The sequence below is a fragment of the Oncorhynchus gorbuscha genome, linkage group LG21, assembly GCF_021184085.1.
Source record: "Oncorhynchus gorbuscha isolate QuinsamMale2020 ecotype Even-year linkage group LG21, OgorEven_v1.0, whole genome shotgun sequence".
In the NCBI taxonomy this organism is placed as follows: Eukaryota; Metazoa; Chordata; class Actinopteri; order Salmoniformes; family Salmonidae; genus Oncorhynchus; species Oncorhynchus gorbuscha.
Window position 1 is genome coordinate 7,202,604 of NC_060193.1, and position 13,258 is coordinate 7,215,861.

Below are 13,258 nucleotides of genomic sequence, written 5' to 3' on the forward strand. Positions count from 1 at the left end.
TATCTCAGCCTCCAGTATTTATGTTGCAGTAGTTTATGTGTCGGGGGGCTAGGGTCAGTTTGTTATATCTGGAGTACTTCTCCTGTCCTATTCGGTGTCCTGTGTGAATTTAAGTGTGCTCTCTCTAATTCTCTCTTTCTCTCTATCTTTCTCTCTCTCTGAGGACCTGAGCCCAAGGACCATGCCTCAGGACTACCTGACATGATGACTCCTTGCTGTCCCCAGTCCACCTGGCCATGCTGCTGCACCAGTTTCAACTGACCTGAGCCCTAGGACCATGTCCCAGGACTACCTGACATGATGACTCCTTGCTGTCCCCAGTCCACCTGGCCATGCTGCTGCACCAGTTTCAACTGACCTGAGCCCTAGGACCATGCCTCAGGACTACCTGGCATGGTGACTCCTTGCTGTCCCCAGTCCACCTGGTCGTGCTGCTGCTCCAGTTTCAACTGTTCTGCCTTATTGTTATTTGACCATGCTGGTCATTTATGAACATTTGAACATCTTGGCCATGTTCTGTTATAATCTCCACCCGGCACAGCCAGAAGAGGACTGGCCACCCCTCATAGCCTGGTTCCTCTCTAGGTTTCTTCCTAGGTTTTGGCCTTTCAGGGAGTTTTTCCTAGCCACCGTGCTTCTACACCTGCAGTGCTTGCTGTTTGGGGTTTTAGGCTGGGTTTCCGTACAGCACTTTGAGATATCATCTGATGTACGAAGGGCTTTATAAATACATTTGATTTGATGTAGGCAGCAGCCTCTCTGAGTTAGTTATTGCTGTTTAGGAGTCTGATAGCCTTGAGATAGAAGCTGTTTTTCAGTCTCTCAGTCCCAGTTTTGATGCACCTGTACTGACCTCGCCTTCTGGATGACAGTGGGTTGAACAGGCAGTGGCTCGGGTGGTTGTTGTCCTTGATGATCTTTATGGCCTTCCTGTGACATCGGGTGCTGTAGGTGTCATGGAGGGCAGGTAGTTTGCCCCCAGTGATGCGTTGTGCAGACCGCACCACCCTCTGGAAAGTCTTGCGGTTGACGGGGTGCAGTTTCCGACAGGATGCTCTCGATTGTGCATCTGTAAAAGTTTGTCAGGGTATTGGGTGACAAGCCACATTTCTTCAGCCTCCTGAGGTTGAGGAGGCGCTACTGGGCCTTCTTCACCACGCTGTCTGTGTGGGTGGATCATTTCAGTTTGTCTGTGATGTGTACGCCAAGAAACTTAAAACTTTCCACCTTCTCCACTACTGTCCCGTCGATGTGGATGTGGATAGGGGGGTGCTCCCTCTGCTGCTTGCTGAAGTCCACGATCATCTCCTTTGTTTTGTTGACGTTGAGTGTGAGGTTATTTTCCTGACACCAACCTCTGAGGGCCCTCACCTCCTCCCTGTAGGCCGTCTCGTTGTTGTCGTGTGCATGTCTGTGCATGCTTCTATGCATATATGTGTGTGTGTGTGTGTCACTCACTCTCTACGCTGTCAGGCTTGCAGGCGAACTGAAAGGTGATTTCTACTGCTTCTGTTACGTTCCCTATCTCTCTTACTAGACGGTGGCTACACTCCTCCTCGTAAGGGAAATACCTGGTGGACAGACAGAGAGACGTCACATGTTTTCATGACTGACTGTAGAGACTTGAATAAAAATTTAAAAATATATTGAAATCAAAGATGTGTATGTGTGTCACACTTAACCCAAAATGGAGTCATACTCACACGCCATCAGCTGCTAGTAGCGTTGCCATGACACCCGTTGCTAGGATGTTGTCGGCCAGAGCTGACTGGATCTCTGTTGCTACGGTACCGATGCTTACTATATTCACCTGAACAGTTGACAGAGGATGTGAGTTTACATACTGTTTTACCCACTTTATATGTATATACTGTATTCTAGTCCAGGCTCATCCTTCATAACTACTGATGTACACACATTTTATATTCATATACTGTCCATAATATCTATACACACCAAAAGCTATTTAATCTTTTTTAATTTTAGAATAACGTAACAAACTATGGAAAAAGTCAAGGGGTCTGAATACTTTCCGAATGCACTGTATGTATAACTAACTAACTAACTAACTAACTGACTAACTAACTAACTAACTAACTAACTAACTAACTAACTAACTAACTAACTAACTAACTAACTAACTAACTAACTTATACTTATACTAACTATACAACTAAGGTGGCAAAACAGGCTGCCTAAGTATGTTTCCCAATCAGAGACAACGATAGACAGCTGTCCCTGATTGAGAACCATACCCGGCCAAAACATAGAAACAGAAAAACATAGAAATAAAGAATCTAGAATGCCCATCCTAGTCACACCCTGGCCTAACCAAAATAGAGAATAAAAGCCTCTCTATGGCCAGGGCGTGACACATACAGTGAAGGAAAAAGTATTTGATCCCCTGCTGATTTTGTACGTTTGCCCACTGACAAAGAAATGATCAGTCCATCATTTTAATGGTAGGTTTATTTGAACAGTGAGAGACAGAATAACAACAACAAAAAATCCTGAAAAACGCATGTCAAAAATGTTATAAATTGATTTGAATTTTAATGAGGGAAATAAGTATTTGACCCCCTCTCAATCAGAAAGATTTCTGGCTCCCAGGTGTCTTTTATACAGGTAACGAGCTGAGATTAGGAGCACACTCTCTTAAAGGGAGTGCTCCTAATCTCAGTTTGTTACCTGTATAAAAGACACCTGTCCACAGAAGTAATCAATCAATCAGATTCCAAACTCTCCACCATGGCAAAGACCAAGAAAACAATTGGTAACACACTACGCCGTGAAGGACTGAAGTCCTGCAGCGCCCGCAAGGTCCCCCTGCTCAAGAAAGCACATATACATGCCCGTCTGAAGTTTGCAAATGAACATCTGAATGATTCAGAGGACAACTGGGTGAAAGTGTTGTGGTCAGATGAGACCAAAATGGAGCTCTTTGGCATCAACTCAACTCGCCGTGTTTGGAGGAGGAGAAATGTGGCCTATAACCCCAAGAACACCATCCCCACCGTCAAACATGGAGGTGGAAACATTATGCTTTGGGGGTGTTTTTCTGCTAAGGGGACAGGACAACTTCAACGCATCAAAGGGACGATGGACGGGGCCATGTACCATCAAATCTTGGGTGAGAACCTCCTTCCCTCAGCCAGGGCATTGAAAATGGGTCGTGGATGGGTATTCCAGCATGACAATGACCCAAAACACACAGCCAAGGCAACAAAGGAGTGGCTCAAGAAGCACATTAAGGTCCTGGAGTGGCCTAGCCAGCGCTGAAGGTTTGAGTTGCCAAACGTTGGCCTCGAAAACTTAATGACTTGGAGAAGATCTGCAGAGAGGAGTGGGACAAAATCCCTCCTGGGATGTGTGCAAACCTGGTGGCCAACGACAAGAAATGTCTGACCTTTTTTGCCAACAAGGGTTTTGCCACCAAGTACTAAGTCATGTTTTGCAGAGGTGTCAAATACTTATTTCCCTCATTAAAATGCAAATAAATGTATAACATTTTTGACATGCGGTTTTCTGTATTTTGTTGTTATTCTGGGCAAACGTACAAAATCAGCTGTACATGTATATATATATATTCTGGACTGACATGGAGAAGGAAGAGGGGGAGGAGGAGGACGAGAAGGAAAGGGTGAGAGGTGGAGAAATGAGAGGTAGAGAAATGAGAGGTAGAGAAATGTTTACCATGGCAATAAAGCCCCTTGAATTGAATTTAATTGAAAGGGTGGGAAAGGACTGGTGAGAAGAGGAGGTGTGGAAGAGAAATGCAGAAGAGAGCAGAGGGAGCAGAGGAAGAGAAAGAGAGAGATAGAGAGAGAGAGAGAGAGAGAGAGAGAGAGAGAGAAGAGAGAGAGAGAGAGAGACAGAGAGAGAGACAGAGAGAGAGAGAGAGAGACAGAGAGAGAGAGACAGAGAGAGAGACAGAGAGAGAGAGAGAAAGAGAGAGAGAGAGACAGAGAGAGAGAGAGAGAGAGAGAGAGAGAGAGAGAGAGAGAGAGAGAGAGAGAGAGAGAGAGAGAGAGAGAGAGAGAGAGAGAGAGAGAGAAAGAGAGAGAGTCGAATGAACTTTCACATACTAAACCAATCATCCAATGAGGAAGACTAGAGACAGAGAAGACCAAGGTGTTCTAGAACACTGTTGAAGTAACAAACAAACAAGGAAGGAAGCACATCTCTCATCACCTCAATGGCTAAACTCACACACTCACACATTCCTGGCATGTACTGCCACAGAGGCTGCCAAAACTCTACCTTCATGTTTCTGTTTTTGATTCCTTAGGCTGATGCTATCCCAGACATTTACACAGGTGTGTGTGTGTGTGTGTGTGTGTGTGTGTGTGTGTGTGTGTGTGTGTGTGTGTGTGTGTGTGTGTGTGTGTGTGTGTGTGTGTGTGTGTGTGTGTGTGTGTGTGTGTGTGTGTGTGTGTGTGTGTGTGTGTGTGTGTGTGTGTGTGTGTGTGTGTCCATGACTGGGCAGATCTGTTGTTTGTGAGTGAGTCTCACCCTGCCTCCAGTCTGGTCTGCCAGTAGTCCCACCTCAGCCAACCTGCAGTCTGTTCCCTCAAATGTCATCACCGACACTATCACACTGCAGAAACAGGTAATACAATCAGTCAGCCAATCAGTCAGCCAATCAGTCAGCCAATCAGTCAGCCAGTCAATCAGTCAGCCAGTCAGTCAGTCAGTCAGCCAAACAGTCAGCCAATCAGTCAGCCAGTCAGTCAGTCAGCCAAACAGTCAGCCAGTCAGTCAGCCAGTCAGTCAATCAGTCAGCCAATCAGTCAGCCAGTCAATCAATCAATCAGTCAATCAATCAGTCAGCCAGTCAGTCAGTCAGCCAATCAGCCAGTCAGCCAGTCAGTCAGTCAGTCAGTCAGCCAATCAGCCAGTCAGTCTGCCAATCAGTCAGTCAGTCAGTCAGCCAATCAGTCAGTCAGTCAGTCAGCCAATCAGTCAGTCAGTCAGCCAATCAGTCAGCCAATCAGTCAGCCAATCAGTCAGCCAATCAGTCAGCCAGTCAGTCAGCCAATCAGTCAGCCAGTCAGTCAGCCAATCAGTCAGCCAGTCAGTCAGCCAGTCAGTCAGCCAATCAGTCAGCCAATCAGTCAGTCAGCCAATCAGTCAGTCAGTCAATCAGTCAGCCAATCAGTCAGTCAGCCAATCAGTTAGTCAATCAGTCAGCCAATCAGTCAGTCCTGTAATTCTAAACATTTATTCCATGGCTTATGATGTGTTCATATGCTATCTGGGGGGGGTCCCCAAAACTTGTGCCCCCCACGCTAAACCAGTGGGTAAACAGTCCTCTGCTGTCCTGGGTGGACATGGGTTTTGATATTTGGGAGATTTGTGATAAGCTTTTGGGCGTGGATGTTTCGGTGGTATATAGAAGGTACGTGGAGGTATTTCGGGGGTACACTAACCCGCTGTTAGCTGCCTCGTGGGCTAGCTGTCTGTAGAAGTAAGATGACTGGGGGGAGGAGAAAGGGGCGGGACTCTCCTCCATTAGACCCAATCCGATGTTAGCTCGCCCGTCTGTACACAGGATCACCTAGAGGTCAACCAATCACAGAACACAGAAAGATTATAAATGGTCGCAACAATAACATAGGAGTTGTCAAACAGACAGAAATGGGACATGCTGTCAGAATGTCAACCAGGCATCGGATTGGCTGTGAGACAGGAAGTGAACTGGTATTGGATGGAATGCTCAGCTCTGACCTTTGACCCCACGTATCGAGACGCCATAGCAACGGAGACCAAGGCAGCAGGACCCAGCGCTGTAGCTCCATGCTCCCTCAGCCTGGAGAGGGAGATACAGTTTTAATAAGATAGGCAGACAGTCAGCTAGCCAGTCAAACAGTCAACCAGACAGTCAGCTAGCCAGTCAAACAGTCAACCAGACAGTCATACAGCCAGTCAGACAGTCAATCAGGCAGTCATTCAGCCAGTCAAACAGCCAACCAGACAGTCAGTTAGCCAGTCAAACAGTCAAGCAGACAGTCAGCTAGCCAGACAAACGGTCAACCAGACAGTCATACAGCCAGTCAGTCAATCAATCAGACAGACAGACAGACAGACAGACAACCAGTCAGGCAGCCAGCCAGACAAATAGACAGACAGTCAACCAGACAGACAGACTCACTCTTTGACTCTCAGTGAGAGGTGTTGGTAGCTCTCAGCTATACAGTGTGGAGGGTTGTACTGTTTACCCTGTTGTCTCAGGTAGTCAGAATCAACTAGAGCCCAGTCCCTGAGAGAGACTGGTGAACCTGAACCATCACCATACACTACTACCTACAGAGGGAGAGAGGGAGGGGATGGGGAGGGAGTGTTATTGATAGCCCAGTCCCTCAGAGAGACTGGTACACCTGAACCATCACCATACACTACTACCTACAGAGGGAGAGAGGGAGGGGATGGGGAGGGAGTGTTATTGATAGCCCAGTCCCTCAGAGAGACTGGTACACCTGAACCATCACCATACACTACTACCTAGAGAGGGAGGGAGGGAGGGAGGGAGGGAGGGAGGGAGGGAGGGAGGGAGGGAGGGAGGGAGGGAGGGAGGGAGGGAGGGAGAGTGTTATTGATAGCCCAGTCCCTCAGAGAGACTGGTACACCTGAACCATCACCATACACTACTACCTAGAGAGGGAGGGAGGGAGGGAGGGAGGGAGGGAGGGAGGGGAGGGAGGTAGGGAGGGACAGATGGGGAGGGAGTGTTATTGATAGCCCAGTCCCTCAGAGAGACTGGTACACCTGAACCATCACCATACACTACTACCTAGAGAGGGAGGGAGGGAGGGAGGGAGGGAGGGAGGGCCACATATGCCACAGGAGTACAGGTCGGCAGGTAGACAGGTAGGCAGGTAGGCAGGTTAGTAGGTAGATAGGTAGACAGGTAGACAGGTAGACCGGTAGACAGGTAGACCTGTAGGCAGGTAGACAGGTAGAAAGGTAGACCGGTAGACAGGTAGACAGGTAGACCGGTAGGCAGGTAGACAGGTAGGCAGGTAGACAGGCAGGCATGTAGACAGGTAGGCAGGTAGACAGGTGGATAGGTAGACAGGTAGGCAGGTAGACAGGCAGGCATGTAGACAGGTAGGCAGGTTAGTAGGTAGACAGGTAGAAAGGTAGGCAGGTATACAGGTAGGCAGGTTAGTAGATAGACAGGTAGAAAGGTAGGCAGGTAGGCAGATTAGTAGGTAGGCAGGTAGAAAGGTAGGCAGGTAGACAGGTAGGCAGGTTAGTAGATAGACAGGTAGAAAGGTAGGCAGGTAGACAGGTTAGTAGGTAGGCAGGTAGACAGGTAGAAAGGTAGGCAGGTAGACAGGTTAGTAGGTAGATAGGTAGACAGGTAGACAGCTAGACCGGTAGGCAGGTAGACAGGTAGGCAGGTAGACAGGTAGACCGGTAGGCAGGTAGACAGGTAGACCGGTAGGCAGGTAGGCAGGTAGACAGGTAGACCGGTAGACAGGTAGACAGGTAGACCGGTAGGCAGGTAGACAGGCAGGCATGTACACAGGTAGGCAGGTGGACAGGTAGGCAGGTAGACAGGCAGGCATGTAGACAGGTAGGCAGGTAGACAGGTGGATAGGTAGACAGGTAGGCAGGTAGACAGGCAGGCATGTAGACAGGTAGGCAGGTTAGTAGGTAGACAGGTAGAAAGGTAGGCAGGTAGACAGGTTAGTAGGTAGGCAGGTAGACAGGTAGAAAGGTAGGCAGGTAGACAGGTTAGTAGCAGGTAGACAGGTAGTAGAGGTAGACAGGTAGAAAGGTAGGCAGGTAGACAGGTTAGTAGGTAGGCAGGTAGACAGGTAGAAAGGTAGGCAGGTAGACAGGTTAGTAGGTAGACAGGTAGAAAGGTAGATAGGTAGACAGGTAGGCAGGTTAGTAGGTAGATAGGTAGACAGGTAGACAGCTAGACCGGTAGGCAGGTAGACAGGTAGGCAGGTAGACAGGTAGACCGGTAGGGTAGACAGGTAGACCGGTAGACCGGTAGGCAGGTAGACAGGTAGAAAGGTAGGCAGGTAGGCAGGTTAGTAGGTAGGCAGGTAGACAGGTAGAAAGGTAGACAGGTAGGCAGGTAGACAGGTAGAAAGGTAGACAGGTAGACAGGTAGACAGGTAGAAAGGTAGACAGGTAGGCAGGTTAGTAGGTAGGCAGGTAGACAGGTAGAAAGGTAGACAGGTAGGCAGGTAGGCAGGTAGACAGGTAGAAAGGTAGGCAGGTAGGCAGGTTAGTAGGTAGGCAGGTAGACAGGTAGAAAGGTAGACCGGTAGATAGGTAGACAGGTAGACCGGTAGGCAGGTAGACAGGCAGGCATGTAGACAGGTAGGCAGGTAGACAGGTAGGCAGGTAGACAGGCAGGCATGTAGACAGGTAGGCAGGTAGACAGGTGGATAGGTAGACAGGTAGGCAGGTAGACAGGCAGGCATGTAGACAGGTAGGCAGGTTAGTAGGTAGACAGCTAGAAAGGTAGGCAGGTAGACAGGTTAGTAGGTAGACAGGTAGACAGGTAGACAGGTTAGTAGGTAGACAGGTAGACAGGTTAGTAGGTAGACAGGTAGACAGGTAGACAGGTTAGTAGGTAGACAGGTAGAAAGGAAGGCAGGTAGACAGGTAGGCAGGTTAGTAGGTAGAAAGGTAGACAGGTAGGCAGGTAGACAGGTAGACAGGTAGGCAGGTTAGTAGGTAGACAGGTTAGTAGGTAGACAGGTAGGCAGGTAGACAGGTAGGCAGGTAGACAGGCAGGCATGTAGACAGGTAGGCAGGTAGACAGGTGGATAGGTAGACAGGTAGGCAGGTAGACAGGCAGGCATGTAGACAGGTAGGCAGGTTAGTAGGTAGACAGGTAGAAAGGTAGGCAAGTAGACAGGTAGGCAGGTTAGTAGATAGACAGGTAGAAAGGTAGGCAGGTAGGCAGGTTAGTAGGTAGGCAGGTAGAAAGGTAGGCAGGTAGACAGGTAGGCAGGTTAGTAGATAGACAGGTAGAAAGGTAGGCAGGTAGACAGGTTAGTAGGTAGGCAGGTAGACAGGTAGAAAGGTAGGCAGGTAGACAGGTTAGTAGGTAGATAGGTAGACAGGTAGACAGCTAGACCGGTAGGCAGGTAGACAGGTAGGCAGGTAGACAGGTAGACCGGTAGGCAGGTAGACAGGTAGACCGGTAGGCAGGTAGGCAGGTAGACAGGTAGACCGGTAGACCGGTAGACAGGTAGACCGGTAGGCAGGTAGACAGGCAGGCATGTACACAGGTAGGCCGGTGGACAGGTAGGCAGGTAGACAGGCAGGCATGTAGACAGGTAGGCAGGTAGACAGGTGGATAGGTAGACAGGTAGGCAGGTAGACAGGCAGGCATGTAGACAGGTAGGCAGGTTAGTAGGTAGACAGGTAGAAAGGTAGGCAGGTAGGCAGGTTAGTAGGTAGGCAGGTAGAAAGGTAGGCAGGTAGACAGGTAGGCAGGTTAGTAGATAGACATGTAGAAAGGTAGGCAGGTAGACAGGTTAGTAGGTAGGCAGGTAGACAGGTAGAAAGGTAGGCAGGTAGACAGGTTAGTAGGTAGACAGGTAGAAAGGTAGGTAGGTAGACAGGTAGGCAGGTTAGTAGGTAGATAGGTAGACAGGTAGACAGCTAGACCGGTAGGCAGGTAGACAGGTAGGCAGGTAGACAGGTAGACCGGTAGGCAGGTAGACAGGTAGACCGGTAGACCGGTAGGCAGGTAGACAGGTAGAAAGGTAGGCAGGTAGGCAGGTTAGCAGGTAGAAAGGTAGGCAGGTAGGCAGGTTAGTAGGTAGGGTAGGCAGGTAGACAGGTAGAAAGGTAGACAGGTAGGCAGGTAGACAGGTGGATAGGTAGACAGGTAGGCAGGTAGACATGCAGGCATGTAGACAGGTAGGCAGGTTAGTAGGTAGACAGGTAGAAAGGTAGGCAAGTAGACAGGTAGGCAGGTTAGTAGATAGACAGGTAGAAAGGTAGGCAGGTAGGCAGGTTAGTAGGTAGGCAGGTAGAAAGGTAGGCAGGTAGACAGGTAGGCAGGTTAGTAGATAGACAGGTAGAAAGGTAGGCAGGTAGACAGGTTAGTAGGTAGGCAGGTAGACAGGTAGAAAGGTAGGCAGGTAGACAGGTTAGTAGGTAGATAGGTAGACAGGTAGACAGCTAGACCGGTAGGCAGGTAGACAGGTAGGCAGGTAGACAGGTAGACCGGTAGGCAGGTAGACAGGTAGACCGGTAGACCGGTAGACAGGTAGACCGGTAGGCAGGTAGACAGGCAGGCATGTACACAGGTAGGCCGGTGGACAGGTAGGCAGGTAGACAGGCAGGCATGTAGACAGGTAGGCAGGTAGACAGGTGGATAGGTAGACAGGTAGGCAGGTAGGCAGGCAGGCATGTAGACAGGTAGGCAGGTTAGTAGGTAGACAGGTAGAAAGGTAGGCAGGTAGGCAGGTTAGTAGGTAGGCAGGTAGAAAGGTAGGCAGGTAGACAGGTAGGCAGGTTAGTAGATAGACATGTAGAAAGGTAGGCAGGTAGACAGGTTAGTAGGTAGGCAGGTAGACAGGTAGAAAGGTAGGCAGGTAGACAGGTTAGTAGGTAGACAGGTAGAAAGGTAGGTAGGTAGACAGGTAGGCAGGTTAGTAGGTAGATAGGTAGACAGGTAGACAGCTAGACCGGTAGGCAGGTAGACAGGTAGGCAGGTAGACAGGTAGACCGGTAGATAGGTAGACAGGTAGACCGGTAGGCAGGTAGACAGGCAGGCATGTAGACAGGTAGGCAGGTAGACAGGTAGGCAGGTAGACAGGCAGGCATGTAGACAGGTAGGCAGGTAGACAGGTGGATAGGTAGACAGGTAGGCAGGTAGACAGGCAGGCATGTAGACAGGTAGGCAGGTTAGTAGGTAGACAGCTAGAAAGGTAGGCAGGTAGACAGGTTAGTAGGTAGACAGGTAGACAGGTAGACAGGTTAGTAGGTAGACAGGTAGACAGGTTAGTAGGTAGACAGGTAGACAGGTAGACAGGTTAGTAGGTAGACAGGTAGAAAGGAAGGCAGGTAGACAGGTAGGCAGGTTAGTAGGTAGAAAGGTAGACAGGTAGGCAGGTAGACAGGTAGACAGGTAGGCAGGTTAGTAGGTAGACAGGTTAGTAGGTAGACAGGTAGGCAGGTAGACAGGTTAGTAGGTAGACAGGTAGACAGGTAGACAGGTTAGTAGGTAGACAGGTAGACAGGTTAGTAGGTAGACAGGTAGACAGGTAGACAGGTAGACAGGTTAGTAGGTATGCAGGTAGACAGGTAGACAGGTTAGTAGGTATGTAGGTAGACAGGTAGACAGGTAGACAGGTTAGTAGGTATGCAGGTAGACAGGTAGAAAGGTTAGTAGGTATGCAGGTAGACAGGTAGACAGGTAGACAGGTTAGTAGGTATGCAGGTAGACAGGTAGAAAGGTTAGTAGGTATGCAGGTAGACAGGTAGACAGGTAGACAGGTTAGTAGGTAGACAGGTAGACAGGTAGACATGTTAGTAGGTATGCAGGTAGACAGGTAGAAAGGTTAGTAGGTATGCAGGTAGACAGGTAGACAGGTTAGTAGGTATGCAGGTAGACAGGTAGACAGGTAGACAGGCTAGTAGGTAGACAGGTTAGGAGGTAGACAGGTAGACAGGTGGACAGGTTAGTAGGTATGCAGGTAGACAGGTAGACAGGTTAGTAGGTATGCAGGTAGACAGGTAGACAGGTTAGTAGGTAGACAGGTAGACAGGTAGACAGGTTAGTAGGTATGCAGGTAGACAGGTAGACAGGTTAGTAGGTATGCAGGTAGACAGGTAGACAGGTTAGTAGGTAGACAGGTAGACAGGTAGACAGGTTAGTAGGTATGCAGGTAGACAGGTAGACAGGTTAGTAGGTAGACAGGTAGACAGGTAGACAGGTTAGTAGGTATGCAGGTAGACAGGTAGACAGGTAGACAGGTTAGTAGGTATGCAGGTAGACAGGTAGACAGGTTAGTAGGTAGACAGGTAGACAGGTTAGTAGGTAGACATGTAGACAGGTTAGTAGGTATGCAGGTAGACAGGTAGACAGGTTAGTAGGTATGCAGGTAGACAGGTAGACAGGTAGACAGGTTAGTAGGTAGACAGGTAGACAGGTAGACAGGTAGACAGGTTAGTAGGTATGCAGGTATGCAGGTAGACAGGTTAGTAGGTATGCAGGTAGACAGGTAGACAGGTTAGTAGGTAGACAGGTAGAAAGGTTAGTAGGTATGCAGGTAGATAGGTAGACAGGTAGACAGGTTAGTAGGTATGCAGGTAGACAGGTTAGTAGGTATGCAGGTAGACAGGTAGACAGGTTAGTAGGTAGACAGGTAGAAAGGTTAGTAGGTATGCAGGTAGACAGGTAGACAGGTAGACAGGTTAGTAGGTATGCAGGTAGACAGGTAGACAGGTTAGTAGGTAGACAGATAGACAGGTTAGTAGGTAGACACATAGGCGGCGCATCTTTCATTATTTATTTTAATTTAATTTAACCTTTATTTAACATTTATTGAACTAGGCAAGTCAGTTAAGAACAAATTCTTATTTACAATGATGGCCTAGGAACAGTGGGTTAACTGCCTTGTTCAGGGGCAGAACCACAGATTTTTTACCTCGTCAGCTCGGGGATAATTAATTGGCTAAGCTAAACTTCCCCAAATGTACATTTAATTACATTTGCCAAAATTATTAAATTTTTCCCCGTTTTTCCAGAAATAAATGAAATCATTTAAATGACTACACTAGAGAGCATGACTACACTAGAGAGCATGACTACACTAGAGAGCATGACTACACTAGAGAGCATGACTTAGCCACAGAGGATCATTAGCTTCTATTTTAAAAATAGCTTTGGATCATTTTATTAAATCACAAGTGTTTTTAGGACAATATCATTTCCTCCTCCAGGTGGATGTCATACAGTAGACTACAATACGCTGCCATGCAAAAGTATTCCAGAACCCTTGTATTTTATTTTTATTTTTTCAAATGTTATTGTGTTACAATGCGGTATTAAAATAAATTACAATTTTTAAAGTGGAAGAAAAATTATATATATACTTATTTTAAGAATACAAAAATTCATTACTAAAATATAGTCGTTGCATAAGTATTCAGACCCTTAGTTTAGGCAAGCCTGAATTAGTTCAGGAGTAGAATTTGGCTTAAGAAATCACATGATAAGTGACATGGACTCACTGTGTGAAATGATAGGGGCAGACATTTTTTTTTTAAA

The 13,258-nt window shown here is 48.0% G+C and overlaps 1 protein-coding gene across 1 annotated transcript in view; it reads right to left on the reverse strand.

Moving 5' to 3' along the window:
* The window catches only part of LOC124008860 (circularly permutated Ras protein 1-like), a 53,813-nt gene that overhangs the window by 4,332 nt on the left and 36,223 nt on the right, over positions 1 to 13,258 (reverse strand). Inside the window, exons 8-13 of the mRNA XM_046320442.1 lie at positions 6,152 to 6,303; positions 5,728 to 5,809; positions 5,430 to 5,557; positions 4,513 to 4,597; positions 1,704 to 1,810; positions 1,459 to 1,571 (exon numbers count right to left, since the gene is read on the reverse strand). Coding sequence (XP_046176398.1) covers positions 1,459 to 1,571; positions 1,704 to 1,810; positions 4,513 to 4,597; positions 5,430 to 5,557; positions 5,728 to 5,809; positions 6,152 to 6,303 — 667 coding nt within the window. The remainder of the gene's footprint in view (positions 1 to 1,458; positions 1,572 to 1,703; positions 1,811 to 4,512; positions 4,598 to 5,429; positions 5,558 to 5,727; positions 5,810 to 6,151; positions 6,304 to 13,258) is intronic.